The 17,911-nt window shown below is 39.6% G+C and overlaps 1 protein-coding gene across 3 annotated transcripts in view; it reads left to right on the top strand.

Annotated features, from left to right (window-relative positions):
• The window catches only part of PTPRO (protein tyrosine phosphatase receptor type O), a 199,737-nt gene that overhangs the window by 151,963 nt on the left and 29,863 nt on the right, over positions 1-17,911 (top strand). For 2 of the 3 annotated variants that reach the window (XM_037033896.1, XM_037033895.1), the window contains exons 13-16: positions 2,113-2,252; positions 4,206-4,338; positions 6,456-6,576; positions 10,864-10,932. In XM_037033896.1, coding sequence (XP_036889791.1) covers positions 2,113-2,252; positions 4,206-4,338; positions 6,456-6,576; positions 10,864-10,932 — 463 coding nt within the window. Of the gene's footprint in view, positions 1-2,112; positions 2,253-4,205; positions 4,339-6,455; positions 6,577-10,863; positions 10,933-13,338; positions 13,423-17,911 lie in introns of all 3 variants that reach the window. The other variant, XM_037033894.1, reaches the window with a different exon arrangement.

Here is a 17,911-nt window from a genome sequence, read left to right as displayed (position 1 = left end):
ACCCAAGCCAGAATCACTGGCGGACTTATCCTCTGACTCACAGTCCTGTTAACAGTGACCGTTGTGAAGGCTGTGGGAAGTGGAAGCTGGCTTCTGTGTTTTAGCAACTGTCTTCATCTGAAGGGAAGAAAGACAATAAGATGTTTAGAAGAGTAGACACTTCACTGCAAACGAGAAAGGGGTCCTGACCTCTTCTGTGAATTAATCTTGCCCAAGACTAACTCATCTCTTTCCTCCTTCAACTCTTCTGCCTAACCTTGTCAAGTCGCCTCTGAATGGAACAAAGCCTTCTTTTTAGTTGGACACAGATTTAGGTTACCTGCAATGAATCATGTCAGAAAGGATTCTGACATCCTTCTTGGTTCTGGACAAGGCCATGATGATGCTATTCCACAAAGAAGGCCTAAGCCTTCCCATACAAAGACATATACCTGCCAAAGAAGTGAAAGGGCCTCCAGGGCTTTTTCAAGCACTTCTAAAAGCCAGGAACTTGAGACAGACTTGAGATTGGGCAGAAAATAAAAAGAAAGCCAAGTAACACATAAACAGGGTGAGTAGTGGTCTGACAGAGACCGGCAGGAGAGCAGAGTACACTGGGATGTGAATCCAACAGCAAGACAGGATATGTACAATGTGAGGTGCAAAGGTCTGAGCAGGTAACAGGGAACCTGGTTTAAGATCTTGGTTTCAGGCATAGCACTTTGTAGATCTCTGGTTTACAAGGGCAGCAGCCCAGCGAGGGGATCAGCAGAGATTCNGACAGACTTGAGATTGGGCAGAAAATAAAAAGAAAGCCAAGTAACACATAAACAGGGTGAGTAGTGGTCTGACAGAGACCGGCAGGAGAGCAGAGTACACTGGGATGTGAATCCAACAGCAAGACGGGATATGTACAATGTGAGGTGCAAAGGTCTGAGCAGGTAACAGGGAACCTGGTTTAAGGCATAGCGCTTTGTAGATCTCTGGTTTACAAGGGCAGCAGCCCAGCGAGGGGATCAGCAGAGATTCAGAAATGGAGGGATGAGGCAGCAGATCACTTCCGAGAATGCAGGAACAGGCAGGGGTTGGGTCTCAAGCCCACAAGTTCAGTGAGTCAGTTGCGTAACTAAAAATGAGTATGAAGGGACAGGGCTGCATGGCTTTCATGACTAATGAATTCATTTACTGGCCAAGATAAAATGCCTAAAAGAGGAAGACAAAGAAATCAGTTCTGTAACATTTTATTAACCATCCAGTCCCTTTCTACGAATCTTCTTCTTTTTAAAAAATGTTTCAGTTATAGTTGCAGCTCAATATTATTTTGTGGTAGTTTCAGGTGTACAGCATAGTGGTTAGACAATCATATACTTTACCAAGCATTCCCCCTGATATTTCCAGTACCCAGCTCGCACCATACACAGTTATTAGGATACTATGGACTGTATTCCCTGCACTGCACTTTACATCCCCACGACTATTCCGTAACTACCCATCTGTGCTTCCTAGTCCCTTCACGTTTCCCCCAGCCTCTCTCCCCTCTGACAACCATCGGTCTGTTCGCTGTATCTGTGAGTCTGGTTTTGTTCCCTCCATCCTTTCCTTTAAACAAGAAATCATATCATCTATTTAGCTTTGCCCCTTTTAATTCTGACTATATTTTCAGGAAGTCATTCCTAACTAAATTTTTGTAAATAGTCTCCAGAGAAAGGCAGGCAGGTTGCTGGCTGAGCACCAGACTGAATCTCTCCCTTAGTAGGGAACACATCACTTTTACTTTTCTCAGCCTCGTAAGTACAGATTTTTGTTTCTCTCCCATTAAGTTCTGGATTATCAGAGCAATGCCAACTCCTGTGTAGATGCATACAAACTATTAATAGGTTATGTCTATAGTAAACCTGAAGTAGAAAACAGAAGTGTTCCAAAAAAGAGAAGTATAAAATAGAAGAGGAGGAAAGTCACAGTTAGATGACGATCTTCGTGAAACGACGACGTATTTCAAAAGAAATAGAAAATCTTTGCAGCAGTCTGAAGTGCCTAACTTTGAATTTGTCTGGCTATTAGATCCTGCTGATCAATAAAGAAGAAAGAATATGTTACATTGAATTAAATTTTTAAAACCTTTTCTCTGCTCAGAACCAGCTCCTCCCAAATCACTCTTTGCAGTGAATAAAACCCAGACGTCGGTGACTTTGCTGTGGGTGGAAGAGGGAGTAGCTGATTTCTTTGAGGTCTTCTGTCAACAAATGGGCTCTGGCCAGGAAAGGAGGCACCAGGTACTGTAGACATTGATTTTTTTTTTACTGAGTTAATTTTGATGAAAGCTGATTATCTGAGAAAAATACCAATCTTTAATGTCTTTGAACTATAGAAATGAAAACTGTTCATTTATGCTTTTGTGTTTCAGTGATAGAAATTACCAATATGCTTAGAAGAAGCAGAAAACATATTGAGAACCAACTTGCTAAATTGCGAAGTTTATTTTCATCTTCGTATTTATCTTTTGTCCATAAACCTGAGCCACTCTAGTTCACATTGAAGAATTAAAGTGGTTAATTTTTCCTGTTGGGCATTAAGTTAATTGAGGGGATGAAGACACTGCCATAATAAAACATAGTTTAACAAATACAACTGGTTGCCAGTTTTGTGAGAGTCGCTATATGGAACACGATTGGTAGAACTAATATTTATCTTCACAAATTTTTTTCACACCGTTGTTGATATTTCATTAGTCTAGAAATGATTGCAGTGAGCCAAGTGCCACAGGAGAGGTTCATAGTACTAAGAAAACTTTAAAAAAGCGTCTGTATGCAGTTAGTAAGGAAGACAATTTCACTGGGGAAATGAAGGCTGAGAGAGATGACTGTTAGCGCCTCAGAATCACAGATTGCAGAGGTGACGGCACTGTCCACCAGGTCAGAACAAGTGGAGGGAAGGGGATGCACCAGCAGCTGTCAGGGTAACAAAGCCACAAAAGAAAAAATAGTTTACAGTCAGACATGGAAGGAAAAGGGAGCATTGTGAGGGATATTAACAACACAGTATAGAGATGAGTACCACAAAACATGAATAACTGATGCTTTTTAAATAATGAAGTCCCCGAGACTGAGAAGATTAAAGGATTTCTGGGAGTACAAATCTTTTTATACTGAATGTTCAGATAATTTGCTTTATTCCTTGCCCTTTTTTTACATTCCTTTCTATTAACTTATCTCTTTTTGATCTGTACTGAACAGCTGAATCCTTTTTCAATGCCGAGAATCCTTTTTGAAATAATTGCTCCGCTAGTGGTACATTTTTCCTCCTGCAGCTGCAAAGAAAACGATGGCAGCGACTGACTATAACGGAGTCTTGTTAGCAAAAGCCTTTCCTTAGAAGCCTTCCTTTATAGGCTAAGGAGAGATGGGAGTGGGAAGTGAGTGCTGGTGCCTTCCGGGCCTCTAGGTGCTGATGCTTCAGATCCTTGTTTTGAAAGAGTGTTTGCTTACTCCCCTTTTTATATTGCACGGTAGTGCTTGTCCCTAGCCCGACTATTGGCTCACTGCATTAACAACCTGTTCTACATATAATGGGTTCGTACGAAGTGTTTGTGAAGATGGAAAGTCACTGTGCCTTTGGTGGATGTCATTTAAAAAGAGAGAATACAGATAAAAATGATAGTGTCCTTGACGTACAAAGAACTAAGAACTACTATGAGTAAAAAAAAAGATGAAGAACAACAACTCAAAACAAATATTTTATATGAAGTAGATGCAAAAGGCTCTTAAACATATGAAAAGGTGAATGACAGGCAACGTGAAATTACAATGCAACACAAATCCACTAACAAGATTGGAAAACCTCAGAGAATTTGCCGCCATCCTGTGTTAGAAGTAGTGCTGGGAAAGAGTGTTCTCAAACATAGATAGTCAGTGAATAACTTGAAAATGTTTATGAAGGATATTTTGTCAATAACTTCCAAATTAAAAATACATGACTTTTGACCCAGCAATTTAACTGCTAGGAATGTAAACACACACACAACACTATGTGTTTGCAAACACCTACTTATGTCCCCATAATTGCAGTATTACATTCACTGTAACGTTGTTTATAACTTTCTTTTGCTGCTCTCCTTTTCCATCTTTTAAATTTTTTACTCTGTCTCTACATTACCAACTCAATTATGAAAAACTTAAAAATCAAAATGGGAGATTACATGACATTCATTTTCTCATTTGCATCTCCAGGAACCGGTTTCTGTTTCTTCTCACGTTGTGACCATCTCCAGCCTTCTCCCGGCCACCTCCTACAACTGCAGTGTCACCAGCATCAGCCACGACAGCCCCAGCGTCCCCGCGTTCATAGCTGTCTCAACAATGGGTAACTGCATACCTTGGCGGGGTCTGGTGTTTCTGAAAGTCACATCTTCCCAAATTGTTCCTATTTTTTTTAATAGATAGAATCTATCCTTTTAATGAAACCCGTATTTGTTCTGTTGAAAAATTCCAAGCTTTGAGGTCCGGGAGTGCTTAACTTCAATCCTTACATGGCTTAGAGGGAGATGTTTACTATCTCCAAACCTTTATTTTTTCATCTGTGAGACTAGAATTATAATTTGTACCTTATTGAGTTGTTTTGAGGCTTAGAAATAAAGGGCACAAAACGCTGGCATATGCTGTCTAAAAGCTACTTGTTACCAATTTCATCATCCTCTTCATTAGTAGCCGCAGTGCCCTAATTAGCTGTGCTTCATCTATTTCAGCCTCGGCCCTTAGATAAAACATAATGGCAAGCCTCAATTACTGAATCAAAGCAGCAAAGTTTCTAATCAAGCAGACACTATGAGTGGGGAAATTTAAAAATAATGAAAGGTCTAGAATAATGTAGTGTTCTTACTCTTTTTCTGAGTTACATGTTTTATTCCCCCGTATGTTAGTATGTTAGATCTGACCCCACAATCTCAGATCTCCCACGAAACTACCTGTAATGAAACCATGCTTGCTATCACATAACCCTTCACGGGACCTGTTTTCATTTCTGTAACATTTGTCATATCTTTAGCCACTGTATCCAATGATGAATAGCGTGGACTTCTTGTATTTGTGTGTTTAGGTTTTTTAATTCTTTTTCAGAAGAGAGGACAACAATAGATCTAACTGATCTATCATATCAATGGTCTCTCATTTCTACATCTTTTTGCACTCTACTTGGTATAATAGAATGTTCATTATTTCTTGTCATCTGTATAGCAAACCAGTGAAGCAGTTGACATTATTAAACTTATTTACAAATGAGAAAAATGAGGCCAAGAAAGATAGATAAAATAGCCTCCTCAAATGGCAATTAGTAGGCACGTGAACTTGAACAAGCTCTTTTGACCATGAGTCTGATGTTTTTTCTGCTCAAGTACTCTGCCCGGGAACGGGGGCCTCATTGTCTCAAATGGGAAGTGGTGATACCCAGAGACTGAAGGACTGTGTATGCTGGCCAATTCCATGATTTTATGAACAGTACAGAGGATGTCAGCACTCTCCTCTTCTCCTCTCATCCACTGTTAAGAGCGTTATAACACAGTTGACCTATAATCCCACTGTTAATATTCTGCTCTTCCATGAAGTGTGAAGAACTGAGCAATGTGTAAGTGCCATGGTAGACCAATTATCACATGAAGTATATGAGAGGGACACAGCCCCTGTTCTGAAGGGCCCTACAACTTATTAATATGTTTGATCTCTTGAGTTGTACAGATGGAAACCTCTCAACATATGGCTACAGATTATCAGTGCCTGCTTCTAGCAATGCGTTAAGTGCTGTAGCAGATGGTAGCGTGCTAATGCCTTTTTCATATACATTATTATTTGTGAGCGAAATAGACAGTTGTGCTTTCTGCCTTTAAGCTCATGGGCATGAAATAAGAACTTGCAAGCTTCTGAAAATGTAAAAAAATGAGAATACACGATAATGACTTCTAGAGTGTTTTTTGTTATCAAATGAATTTAAACCATGTCACAGGAATTATTCACAGTTAATCATTTCCCTCTATAAGAACATCCAGAATGTATGTTCTTAAATATTTTTGTCAGTCTAGTAACTTAGAGTTGACCAGGAAGAGGACAGGAAGAAGACATTGTCAGCTTGGAGAAGCATCACCGTTGCCATTGTTGTCATCATAAGTCCATTGCTCTTATTTTTTTTTAACTTTTTTAAAAAGATTTTATTTATTTATTTTTAGAGGGGAAAGGAAGGAGAGAGAGAGAAATATCAATGTATGGTTGCCTCTGGTGTGTCCTCTGCCAGGAACTGGTCTGCAACCCAGGCATGTGCCCTGACTGGGAATCGAACCAAGATCGTGTGGTTCGCAGGCCCGCGCTCAATCCACTCAGCTACACCAGCCAGGGCAGTCCATTGCTCTTAAAATCAGATGGATAACAGTGAATGGTTCTGTTAATTTTCATGCCATGGGAGCTGTGATTAAAGTGTATGGATGATCTGTTCAGTTACAGAGATGAATCCCAACGTGGTAGTCATCTCGGTGCTGGCCATCCTCAGCACACTGCTGATTGGACTGCTGCTGGTCACCCTGATCATCCTTAGGAAAAAGCACCTGCAGATGGCTAGGTGAGTTGGGTTTGGTTAATGTTACCCACAGCCTTTAAAATATTCTGTTTATCATGCATGTGTGTTTTTGCAGACCTCAGTTTTACAGCAGTAAGTGTCTACCTCTATTTCATGTTTTCTAAGAAGACTTTTAGTATTATTTTAGAAAACACTACCATTGGATAGTAAAGCAAAAGATTATTGGTTTGCACAAAGTGAGACCTCTTAACTGTGGATCTTGTAATTTTAAGTATTCCATAGATTACATTTAGATAATTTCAAAGTTGTTTTGGAATAAAAAAATCTATATCTACTGAGTATGATTAATAAAATAAGTTAATATATGCGGAGACCACAAGGAGAAAAAAGAATTCCCTCTCCTTATTTCTCATGAGAAAGTATGTGTAGAGTTTATGGCTAGGTCTGTAGAGATTCCCCTATCATTTTTCTTTATGTTATTCAGAGTCGTAGGCAGTTTCATCATTATTGCTGTTAGAGAGGTCTTTTGATTTATGGTCTTGAGGATTTTCTATTCTTTTGACCACTGATGCATTTCTTCTTGGAGTACATTGTCAAGAACCTTCTGCGGTCTCCTATATTATAAAAGCAATGATCAATTCTCCAAAAAAAAAAAAGAAACCTGTTATTGAGTACTATGGGGTTTAGGAAATTTGATTCAAGTGTGTATTTGCCCAGTGTTAGCCCGCTGACTTGTCATTGATAAGCATCCTTCTCCTTTGTCAAAGTTCTGTCAGCTACCTATTCATACATAAACTTACCCATCCAATAACTATTCTATGGTGTGCCTGCATGGCATAGTCAAACAAAAATCAGACATCCAAGCCGTCCACTCAGAACCTAGCTGGAGAGATGTACATAAATAAATATATTTAAAGGTGCAAATGGACTTGTGCCAGGAAGGAAATAAAAATGGGATAACATGAAAGTAAAGAAAAGAGATTAGTTAAGAACATAAAAGTCAAGCACCTTAATGCTGGCATTAGAATGAACTTTAGAAGGATCAGGAGGGCAGTGCTATAGCGCTGCAGCTAGAATATAAAGTTCTGAAATCATACTGCTTGGGGTCAAACCCTGATTTATAACCTGTGTGTTCTGTGTGTTCCACTGAAACTTCACTCACTCCTTTAACAAATACCAGAGGACACCTTTTGTGTGTCAGACTCCTCCAGGTGCTTGGAACATGACAGTATGCAAAACAGACCAAAACTTCTGCCTCCGTGCAGCTCCTATTCCAATAGAAAAGATAGACAATAAATAATAAAGATCAAAGTTAGGAGATTATATGGTATGTTAGCAGACAATACTAGACACATAACAAAGCAGGGCAAGAGAGATTGGCAGTGCCTGTGTGGGGAATGTGGGGAGAGGAGCTCTGGGAGGTAGGTAGGTCTCACTAAAAAGGTGACACTTGAGAAAAGACTTGAACATGAGGGAGTTGGCATCTGGGGAAAGAGTGTACCCAGTAGAAGGCAGAACCAAGGCAAAGGCCCCAAAGAGGTAGGAGCATGACTAGCAGGTTCAAAGAACAGCTGGAAGTTGGAGTGGCTAACGTGGAGGAAATGAACGAAGGAGCAGTAGCAGATGGTATCTGGTCATGTAGGGTTTCCTACACCGTGGTAAGGACTTTGGCTCTAACTCTAAACAAGTAGGCAGCCATTGCAGAGTTGGTGCAGAAGATTAAAAATATCTGACTTACATTTCAACATTTTCGTTCTGACTTTATATAAAACAAGCTATAATGAAACGAGGACCAAGGCAGGCATGTGAGCTGGGGGAGGGGGCCACAACAGTAATCCAGGCAAGACAAAGATGGCAGTGGTTTGGTCCAGAGTTGCAGCGATGTCGGGTAGGGAAAAAATGATCAGGTTCCAGATAAATTTTGAAAAAAGAGGCAACAGGATTTGCCAACAAGCTGCATGTTGAATGGATTTGAATGAGAGTCAAGGATGACTCCAAGGTTTTCAGCCCTAGCAACGGAAAAGATGGAATTGCCATATACTAAAATGGGATTGCGGGTGAAAGGGTGTCTGAGTTGGGGGAACATCAACACTTCAGTTTTGGAACTGACCAATGTGGTGCAGTTGGTTGGGCATCATCCTGTAAAGCAAAAGGTCACTGATTTGATTCCAGGTCAGGGCACATACCTGGGTTGCAGTTTGGGGTCAGGGTGGCTGGGCGGAGGGGTGGGTGTGAGAGTCAACCGATAGATATTTCCCTCTCACAACAATGTTTCTCTCCCTCTCTTCCTCTCTCTCTCTAAAATAAATAAATAAGTAAATAAATAAATAAATAAACAAAATGTTTTAAAAAAACCGAAATCATATGTTAAAAAGACTTTAGTTTTAGAAATTTTATGTTTGAGATGACTCCAAGTGCAGGTGGGGAGAGACAGTTGAACATAAAAATCTGGTGTTCAGGAAAAAGTCTGGATTGAAGATATGAATCTGGAAGTTCTTACCGTATAAATGATATTAAAGCTGTAGATGGAATGAAATCCAGGAAGTGGAGATTACAGAACACAGCCCTAGATTAATATACTATTAAGATTTTCATGGAGGAAAAAAGGTAGCAGCAAGAGACTGACAAGAGACCTCTGGTGCAATGGAAGGAAAAGGAAGAGTGAGGTGGCCTGGAGGCCAGGGAAAAACGTATATCAAAAGGCGATAATGACGCCTACATTAGTGGATAGTGAGGAGCAATCATGCAATAATGCTATGACATAATACTCATCTCATAGGGAGCGTGCAATCAATGTTAGCCTGTAATGGTAACAGTGGAGGGGGCAGTGATGCAGCAATGGAAAAAGTGGCGTTTATGAGGATGTTATTGCAGGTGCATCCTCAGGGCTGCATACAGCGCAATGTTTCGGAGGCGTGGCTCTGCTTCAGCCTGCTGGTGGTTAGCGCACAGATTTGTGACACCTCGTGCCATGATGCCCGGCAATCTGGTGAAAGCCCTCCTCTGAGGACAGGGCTTTCTTTTCAAGTGCATAAAATAAAATACACAGGATTGTCACAAACGATTAGGTTAAAGCATGGTCATCGAGGTATTGAAAAGAACAAATGTGATGTATGCTTTTCTATTAATACATTAGATCACAATATGTAGTAGGTGTCTAGTAATTCTCCTATTTCACCAGAGTGATAAGTGTGAACAATACCTGCAGCAAGTCTTTTACAGGAAAATATCTATAATATCTATTGTTAGCAAATCTCACAAGTACTGATAATATTATGACTTGTTACCTACTTTATTAATTAAAGGAAGTGCTGAATTTTAGTGAGATATTAGGAAAATAAAGATACACTTTTTCCTCACATATGTTCATAAAGCCCTAAATTCCTTCCTTAGACCCCAATTTAAGAACCCTTGAACTGGAAGGTAAAAATTATCCTTCTAATTTAAATGCAAATAAATTTTCATATATTATAGGAAATTAACATAGGAAAATCAATTGGGGATATGTAATTTAAGATACAATATGCTATAATAAAATATTTGTGCATTTTTTAAAAAAACTATTCTCAGACCATCTAATAAGAACAGGAAGATAACATGTTGCCAATGTCAACATTGTTGCTGCAAGTCTGAATAAGTCCATCAGTTTCATGTAGAGGGAAAATGAGGTGCGTGAGCCCCAGTGAGTATGTTATCCATACATAGTATTAGGCAAAAGATGGTGAAGGCATGAGAATATGTTTACCTTTTAACTCCAATTCTAGAAAAAATATTAACCATATTTTCTGCTGACAGATAAATAAGCAATTTTCTGGGTAAGAGGCTCTGCACAGCCTCTTCCACCGCATCTCAAGTGATGAATGCTATGGGTGTCCCAACTGGAGGGAGAATTTTGCCAGAAGATAACATACAGCTTGATCCATCAGCATTATAGAGAGGAAACCAGTACGCTATAAAAAATAAAACCCCATCAAGCATGTTCTCTAAAAAAATCCTTCATTTTTAGGATATTTACTATAATTTACTTTGTAAAACATATTAAATCCAAAATAGTTAAAGATTTATTCAAGATCCTGAGTGCCCTTTGGAAAGATTATGAACTGAAACATTTGGGCCTCAAATTATTTGCTATAGAGATGTGTGCAACCTTGGGAAAAACTTTTGTTTTATCTTTCTATTTTGTATTTTATGCAACTGAAAAACCCATAGAATTTATTTTAACTTTTAGAAAAATGCCATGATGATAAGTGGGTAAAGCCTCTTGGGTCAAGGTGAAAGAGTGTGTCTCCATCAAGCAGTAACCTTGATTTTGCGATTCCTTTCACGCAGGGAGTGTGGCGCAGGAACTTTTGTCAATTTTGCGTCCTTGGAGAGGGATGGAAAGCTCCCATACAACTGGTGAGTGCTCTTTCGAAACAAGCCTCTAGACAACCTAGGTGTGCTGTGTGTTCTGCAAACTTTATTTTAGTCTTTGGGGGATAAATGGTTTCATCTGATTATTCTTTCAAAATGTCTTTGACAAGGAATTTCAAAGGTTAGATCTTCACAGATTATATTGGCATATGCTAGTTTAATGCAATTATGAAATGGCAAAAATGTCAAGTCTGCCCTGTACTTACTGTGTTAAACAAAGGACTAAATTATCAGTTCTGCGAGTAGCCCATAACCGTGCACAAGAAGGGCTTAAATGCAGGAGCCAGCCTGAACACAGGCGGCTGAAGGCAGGATAAGGTACCCTCTGGACGCAGCACGAGACAGAACATAGTCTCTACTTAAAACTCTCATTTCAGTGCCCGGGGACATAAGCCACCCGTTCTGTTCATAAATCAAGTAGAATCACATGGCCCAGGCCCCTCAGCTCTTACACTTACCGGTAAATAAATACCAAAGCCAAAATAAATAAATGAATAAATAGCAAAGCCAGGAAAGTCCCATGAGAAAACACGGCATCATTTTTTTCTTTATTCTCAGATATTAAGGACGCGGAGGGAGGAGGTACTTTGAGAATTCAGAAAGCATTGTCAGGAGATTAAATTGGTTGACATTGTATTTAACAGTCATAGTAAAAGGGCATTAACAGTGCGTTGCAGTCAATAGCCAGTGAGACTGCTAATTAAGTAACCATTTCCTATGAAGCTGACACTGCTATAGGATCTGGTTTGACTTTGGTGCAAGCAACTGGGCATAGTGCATTTAAATACACATATTTCATATTAAGTCTTAGTAAGTAATCTTTTTTCTGTTTTTACTAGTTCCCCAAAATGGTTCATCTTGAAGAAATAGGCACCTAGTTCTTCAAGATGGGACGTTTTACTCAACAGAATCAATGAGGCAGGGAGGACTTTACTGAAAATATGACTTCTACCTCCCTGAGTTAGCACCTATGTACCTGATACCCACTCTAGTTGAAAGTCGACTTGAAATAGGATTCTTTTGTGCTGTTTTTACATTTTAGCCTGAATGGAATTTTGCTATTCAGATACCACTGATCCAACTGTGAAGAGAAATGAACCCATTAAACCCTCGACAGTGAAAAGTTAGGAAACATTTCTAGATTTCAAATGTCTTAGCTCTGTTGAAGTATTAGCACTGCTCAGATATATTAATGCTGTTCTGAAGAGTAAGAGACTAATTCACTGATATTTGTTTCTCACCTGGCCCATCCTTAAAGAAGGCGCAGTCACAGAGCAGCGACAAGTGGTCCATGAAAGAAATGATGCATTTATACTTGTGACTGGGGAGAGCTATGTATGGCCTACACACCCAGTCACAACTTACAGAATATGGGGCACCCATTAGGGAGAAGTGAGGCAAAAGAGCATTCACTTCAGGACCTTCCCATAAAATCAAGAAAATTCTCATGCAACGCTTGGCAGACAGACTTGCCAGCACCAGCCTTTTCTGGCTGATGGAGAATAGACGTCTCAGTGGAGATGTATGGTGGCTAACGTGACAAGGTGACGGCACTTCCCCCCGGTTCTCAGAATAACTGTAGATGCAGCCACAGGGCACTCTAAAATCTGCATCAATGCATATTCCAGTATACAAGTGATTCAAATGTCTGAAATTGGTTTCGAACCGCGCATTTTCAACCAAACGTCTGAATTAGAACCAAAGTGAAACGAAATCATGGGCTCCCACTCAGCTGAGTATTGGTTCAGATTACCGACTAGGCAACGGAGGGGCTGCTTTTCTTGAATGAATGGTTCCCGAGTGTCACGTTGTACCTCCATGTTAAGGGTTAGTTTTTCGAAATGATGTAGAAGTTAATATAAAAACAATATGGAAAGTCACAGTACTGCACCAGAAGTGCAGCTTTAGAAGAACATGTTCCGGAAGCTCAGGGTCTCCACCAGGATCGGTTTATGTAAAGTCCCCATTTATATTTCCTCCCACAAGCTGCTGTTAGCTCTCCAATGATGTTATGCAGGCTCCTTAAAATAGGCCTAAGCACTGCAAGGGTAATAGCCAAGAATAAGCCTCAAGATAACTAATGAGGCATTGAAGCACCTCATTTACCTGAATGCTGAATGTAATCACCTCACGGCAGACTAATTAGCACAAAATAAGTTGAAAAAATGTATCTAATTACAATAAAAGGCTGTGTGTGAATAAAGCTGATTTTGACAATAACACTTCAGCCCTCAGATTTAAATTTCACGGAGTGGAATGATATTTAATCATAATTAAGGTGGTTATTATACTTGATTTCAGTAAGTAATGTACTGCTGTCTGTTCACAATTTATATTACTAACTCTTGCCACTTCCTCATCTTTACATCTGTTATCTATTAATGCTCACAGGCGTAGGAGTATATTTGCTTTCTTAACCCTGCTACCTTCATGTCTTTGGACTGATTATCTTTTGGCATTTTATATTAATCCTTGGTAAGTGATTTTTTTTTTTACTGTTTACCTAACACAATCTTTAAAACTGAGCTCTCAGGAAATAAGCAAAAGAGAAGAATTCTTTTGTGTGATGGCAGCACCTAAAATTATTAGTTATACATTAAAATGGATCAAAGCGCATAGTGGTACCAAGATGCTAACAATGTTTTCCAATTAAATTTTCTCCTTGTGATGTTCTTGGCATGCTCTCCTTCCATTCATTACTAGTCATTTGTTTCTTCATCAGGCCATCCATTGGCTCTCATCTTTATAAATTCTGCTTTCCATTTTCCTTACCATCTCCATCCATTTCGGAGTTCCATATTGCCAAGAAGAAAGAAATATATTAAGGTAAAGAAACCCAGAGTATTATACCCTGTATTTGGGGCCTCCAAAATTTTTGAATACAAATGCTAACTCTTTCATGAATAGGGAGCAACTGACCATATTCAAGCCTCTTTCAGTAATTATCTTATATTGTTGTCCCCACAACTGTGCCCAGGGTATTTTCACCCCTTTCTAAGAATGTGGAAATAGAGGCTTGAGAAATTAACTATCTTAACATCACACTCCATAGAATATTCAGCTTCCAAACCCAGGTGTCTCTGAAGTCTATTCTTTCTTGTCTAAGGAGTGCCCTCCTTTAAATACTTGTTTTCTTGGCTTTTGAATTATTTTGATAACCAAGTCTTGAAGAATATCTTTTTTAGTTTTATAAAATAATAATATTAATCATGATCATCTTGAATTCTGAGACTAAATAGTCTAGAAGTACTATTTCTTTCCCTTAAGCATAAAAAAGGTAGTGTTTTCCCAGAGAACTGACAAAAAGTATCATCTTTAAACTATGTGCAAACAGATGGATCCAGAAATGTGGACAACTCGAGAAGGACTCAGAAAAAAAGAAAATTAAAAAAGTTCATGGACTGAGAAAAAAATGGCCTACGCTTGAGGCAGAAGAAGGAAAAATGGAAAGCAACCTGGAGAGTTATTTATCCAAAAGGACAATTGATCAAATGTTCTCCAGCTCCTGTGAGGACAAAATAAATACAGCTGGAAAAGTTTAGGGCTTTAAGTTTCAGTGGAAGAAATATAAAAAAGGGACTTTCTCAAATACAGATTGTCAATGCTAGAATTTGTATTTTCTTTAAAAAGAGAGAGAGGAAAACAAGAGAGACTTGAGACAAACTTTTGAAGGGGGGCAGACAGCAGTGAGTAAGTAATGAAGTCAGAGGACGCACCAGCTGACGAGGACCCGTCCGCCATCACCCTGTTTGTTTTCAATGCAGTGTTCAGCAAGGGGTTCTTCAGAGTCAATACAATGTTTTTAAGTATTTAATATCCAATAGCTCTCAAGTATGAGAAGCGCACATAAATTCCATTTCATCCTTCAAAATATAAGTTTACTTTTAACTCAACATCTAATCATCCTTGAGTATTCTACCTATCGTTAAAATACTTTTAATAAATACCCTCAAGGTACTCTTCACAGATTTCAACTGAACTAAAAGAGAGGAAATGCATATAATATTATATTCATTCCCCTAATTAATTCTCAGATTTTTCTCATTTTCCACCAGTCATTTTAAGCTTCTATCAGGCAGGCCTATGCTTATTTGCATATCTTCTTTAACAGACCTCTCTGGTGAATACACGATCAAATTTCAGCAATCCCTTCAAAGTTCACTATTTACAGCCCTTGTCAAATAACAGGAGACCCACCCTAGGGGTCAAAACCCTGCAGTGCCATTCAGAACTGTCCTGAAATTGTAACGGGCTGTCTCCAGGCCAGAAGGGAAGGCAGAATATAGAACCTTGTGCTTTCTGTCACTTTCAGTAAACTACAGACTTGTCGACCAGTGAAAACATACTGGAAAAAAGTTGTAATCTCTGTTTTCAGCCCGAGGCTCGTGCCATGCCAACATAAAAGATGTAAATTCATGGTCCCTGCTCCTAGCCTAGCTCAGTGCTCAGCAAGCCACCCAAACCCCCGGGTTGCTCCTTGTCATCTACCGACTCACCCACCCCCTCCAGCTCACTGACTGCCAAGGTCCTTCCCTGAACTGTTGCCTTCACGAGAAGATACGTTGCTCTTGATTTTCTAGGTTCCTCCCAGTGTGTCTAGTGGTTCACGTGGAAATCTGTCCTGTTTCTCACAGTGTTGCTCGAATCTCTTCCCAAGATTGTAGAGGGACCAGGGAAGAACCCCAGTGCTCCATTGGCCGAGTCTCCAGATTGTTTTCTGCCAGGATTTCTGGCTTTTATGATCTCCGATTGTTTTCTCCTGTTCAAGGCTTCAATGTCATCACTCTCCTTTCTCTTACTACCATATTCACCCTCATGCTGTCCTCAAATATGCTTCTGCCTATTCTAAATCGTCAACAGTTGACATTATAAGCATGAAGCAACCTTGACTTTAGAATGCTCAGCTTCACTCATGGTTATTGCGTGTCTGTTGAGAGAATGCTATAGCCCTAAAGACCTTTCTTTAGGATTTGGGGGTGATCTCCATTTAGCTCATGAGAAAGTAAGTGGTGCTCAGGGAATTAGAGATGACTAGAATTTGGGGGCTGTCATTGGTTTTGTTTTTAACTCTCATAACTCCCATGTCTCTGCCATTGCTTCATATCCTTCTTTGCACTGAATTCCAGTCTGAATTCCAATCTGGGTGGCTTTCTAAGACTGTCATACCATGAAGAACTTACAAATAATGTGTCTCAGCTTCTTGAAATCATTAGGGATTTGAACCTGCCATGATATAAATGAAAGGGCAAAAAATTTTAAGTGGATGATCCTATATGCATGTACAATGTATAATGGATGATTGTTATTTATCAGTTATTCAGAAAATCTATTGCAATAACAAGAATTTACCCTACGCATCACCCAAAACGCTCACTGCAACATGCATGCACACACCCTAGGTTTTTTCACAATATGCTAACATTAATATTGTTAGCAAAGCCTTAAATCACATGTTTAAAAGTGAATTTCCCTGGATGTTAGTCTTAGAATTAACACAGCAATTACAAATGTAGGGAAAATTATATCAGTATTGCTATGGAGTCTCATAATTCAGTCTTGTCATGTCCCCTAGCCATGGGACACCTAGAGGAATCTAACAGAATCTCGGCATAACAATGAAAGTTGAATACAAATCATGAAGACACAGACTTAAGGATAAGAGTATGACAGAAAGTCGTATGCAACCTGTGGTAAAATTTTGTATCGGTTTGAAGTTCATTCAACCAGGGAATGAGATGAAGAGGAAAACGAGTGTGCCTGGCCCACGAATTCGATTTCTGCACAGACGTTGAATAGTAGCAGCTTAGTGCTTCAGAGCTGCATTTATTCAGTGTCACCTCCCACATACATTTCTTTCTTCCCAGTTTCCCTCCAAGTCTGTTTGGATAGGAAAGGTTTCTTCCTTTAAAAAAAACTCACTAAAAATACATATTGTATTCACATAAAATACGTTGGCCGCCTTCTGACTTTGCCAGATCTGTCATGTGTGCTCACATTCTGCTCTCCCCAAGGACTTCAGTAATTGGTTCCTGCTACATGAGGTAACTGTGGGATCCCTAAAGTCCACTCATTGCAGGGGCTGAGGACAAAATTATTCAAGAGGTATTTCTTTAGATTCCCAAATGCTTCTAGGACACAGCTCTGTCTCATATTACAGCAGGGCCTTTTGAGGGGGTGAGGGAAAGGCAAAGTAAAAACTGGAATATTTATTCCATCTAAATCTCAAGGAGAGAAGACAAAGAGGGGGTGAAGGAGAGACAGGAGGACAGGACCTATGGAATGAATTGTCTTCACGCATCATTGGGAAGAAATAAAAACCACTTGAAACCGGAAACACTCCTTGCCTTCTGGATACTTCTCTACATTTTCTGTCCTGCTTTACTTTCTCCCCATCCACAAGTCCCATTTCCCCACTGGGACCTCAGGAAGCCCAAGTCCAGTATCAGATTCTTAATTGAATCATTCAGTAAAATGGTCAGGGTAACGCAGCAAAAACATCTGTTTCAATTCAATTGAGTAAGCATTCACTAACCACCCATTATGTGTTCCACGAACTGTGCTCAGCTCTGCGGGGAGGGGTGGTCTAGCAGTCAGACCGACTGACAGGTTGACGGTCAGACAACGTGAGAAACCCTTACTGAGTAAAGCGCTGTGAAGGCACAGGGGAAGTGGCGCTTTATTCTGCTGACGGCTTTCTGGGGATGCGGGTATCCGAACACTCAGACTTCTCATTGCAAAGAAATAGTTTGGCCCAGGAGAGCACTCAAATCACACCCAGTTATGTACCGCAGATTGTTCATTTTCTAAAGGTTTGGATGCTTCCATCTATTTGTAAAGACCTTTGAAAATTATTCATAAAAAAGTATCGTTCACAATCATTTGCAATATTTATTACTTATATAAGACATTAAAATACAATGCTGAAGTGTTTCAGCAGATTCTATCTTAGCATTAAGTTAGTTAT

Source organism: Sturnira hondurensis, unplaced genomic scaffold (genome assembly GCF_014824575.4).
Source record: "Sturnira hondurensis isolate 20B ecotype Veracruz unplaced genomic scaffold, ASM1482457v3 Scaffold0021795, whole genome shotgun sequence".
NCBI classification, from domain to species: Eukaryota; Metazoa; Chordata; class Mammalia; order Chiroptera; family Phyllostomidae; genus Sturnira; species Sturnira hondurensis.
This window is presented reverse-complemented; position numbering and strand designations above follow the sequence as displayed.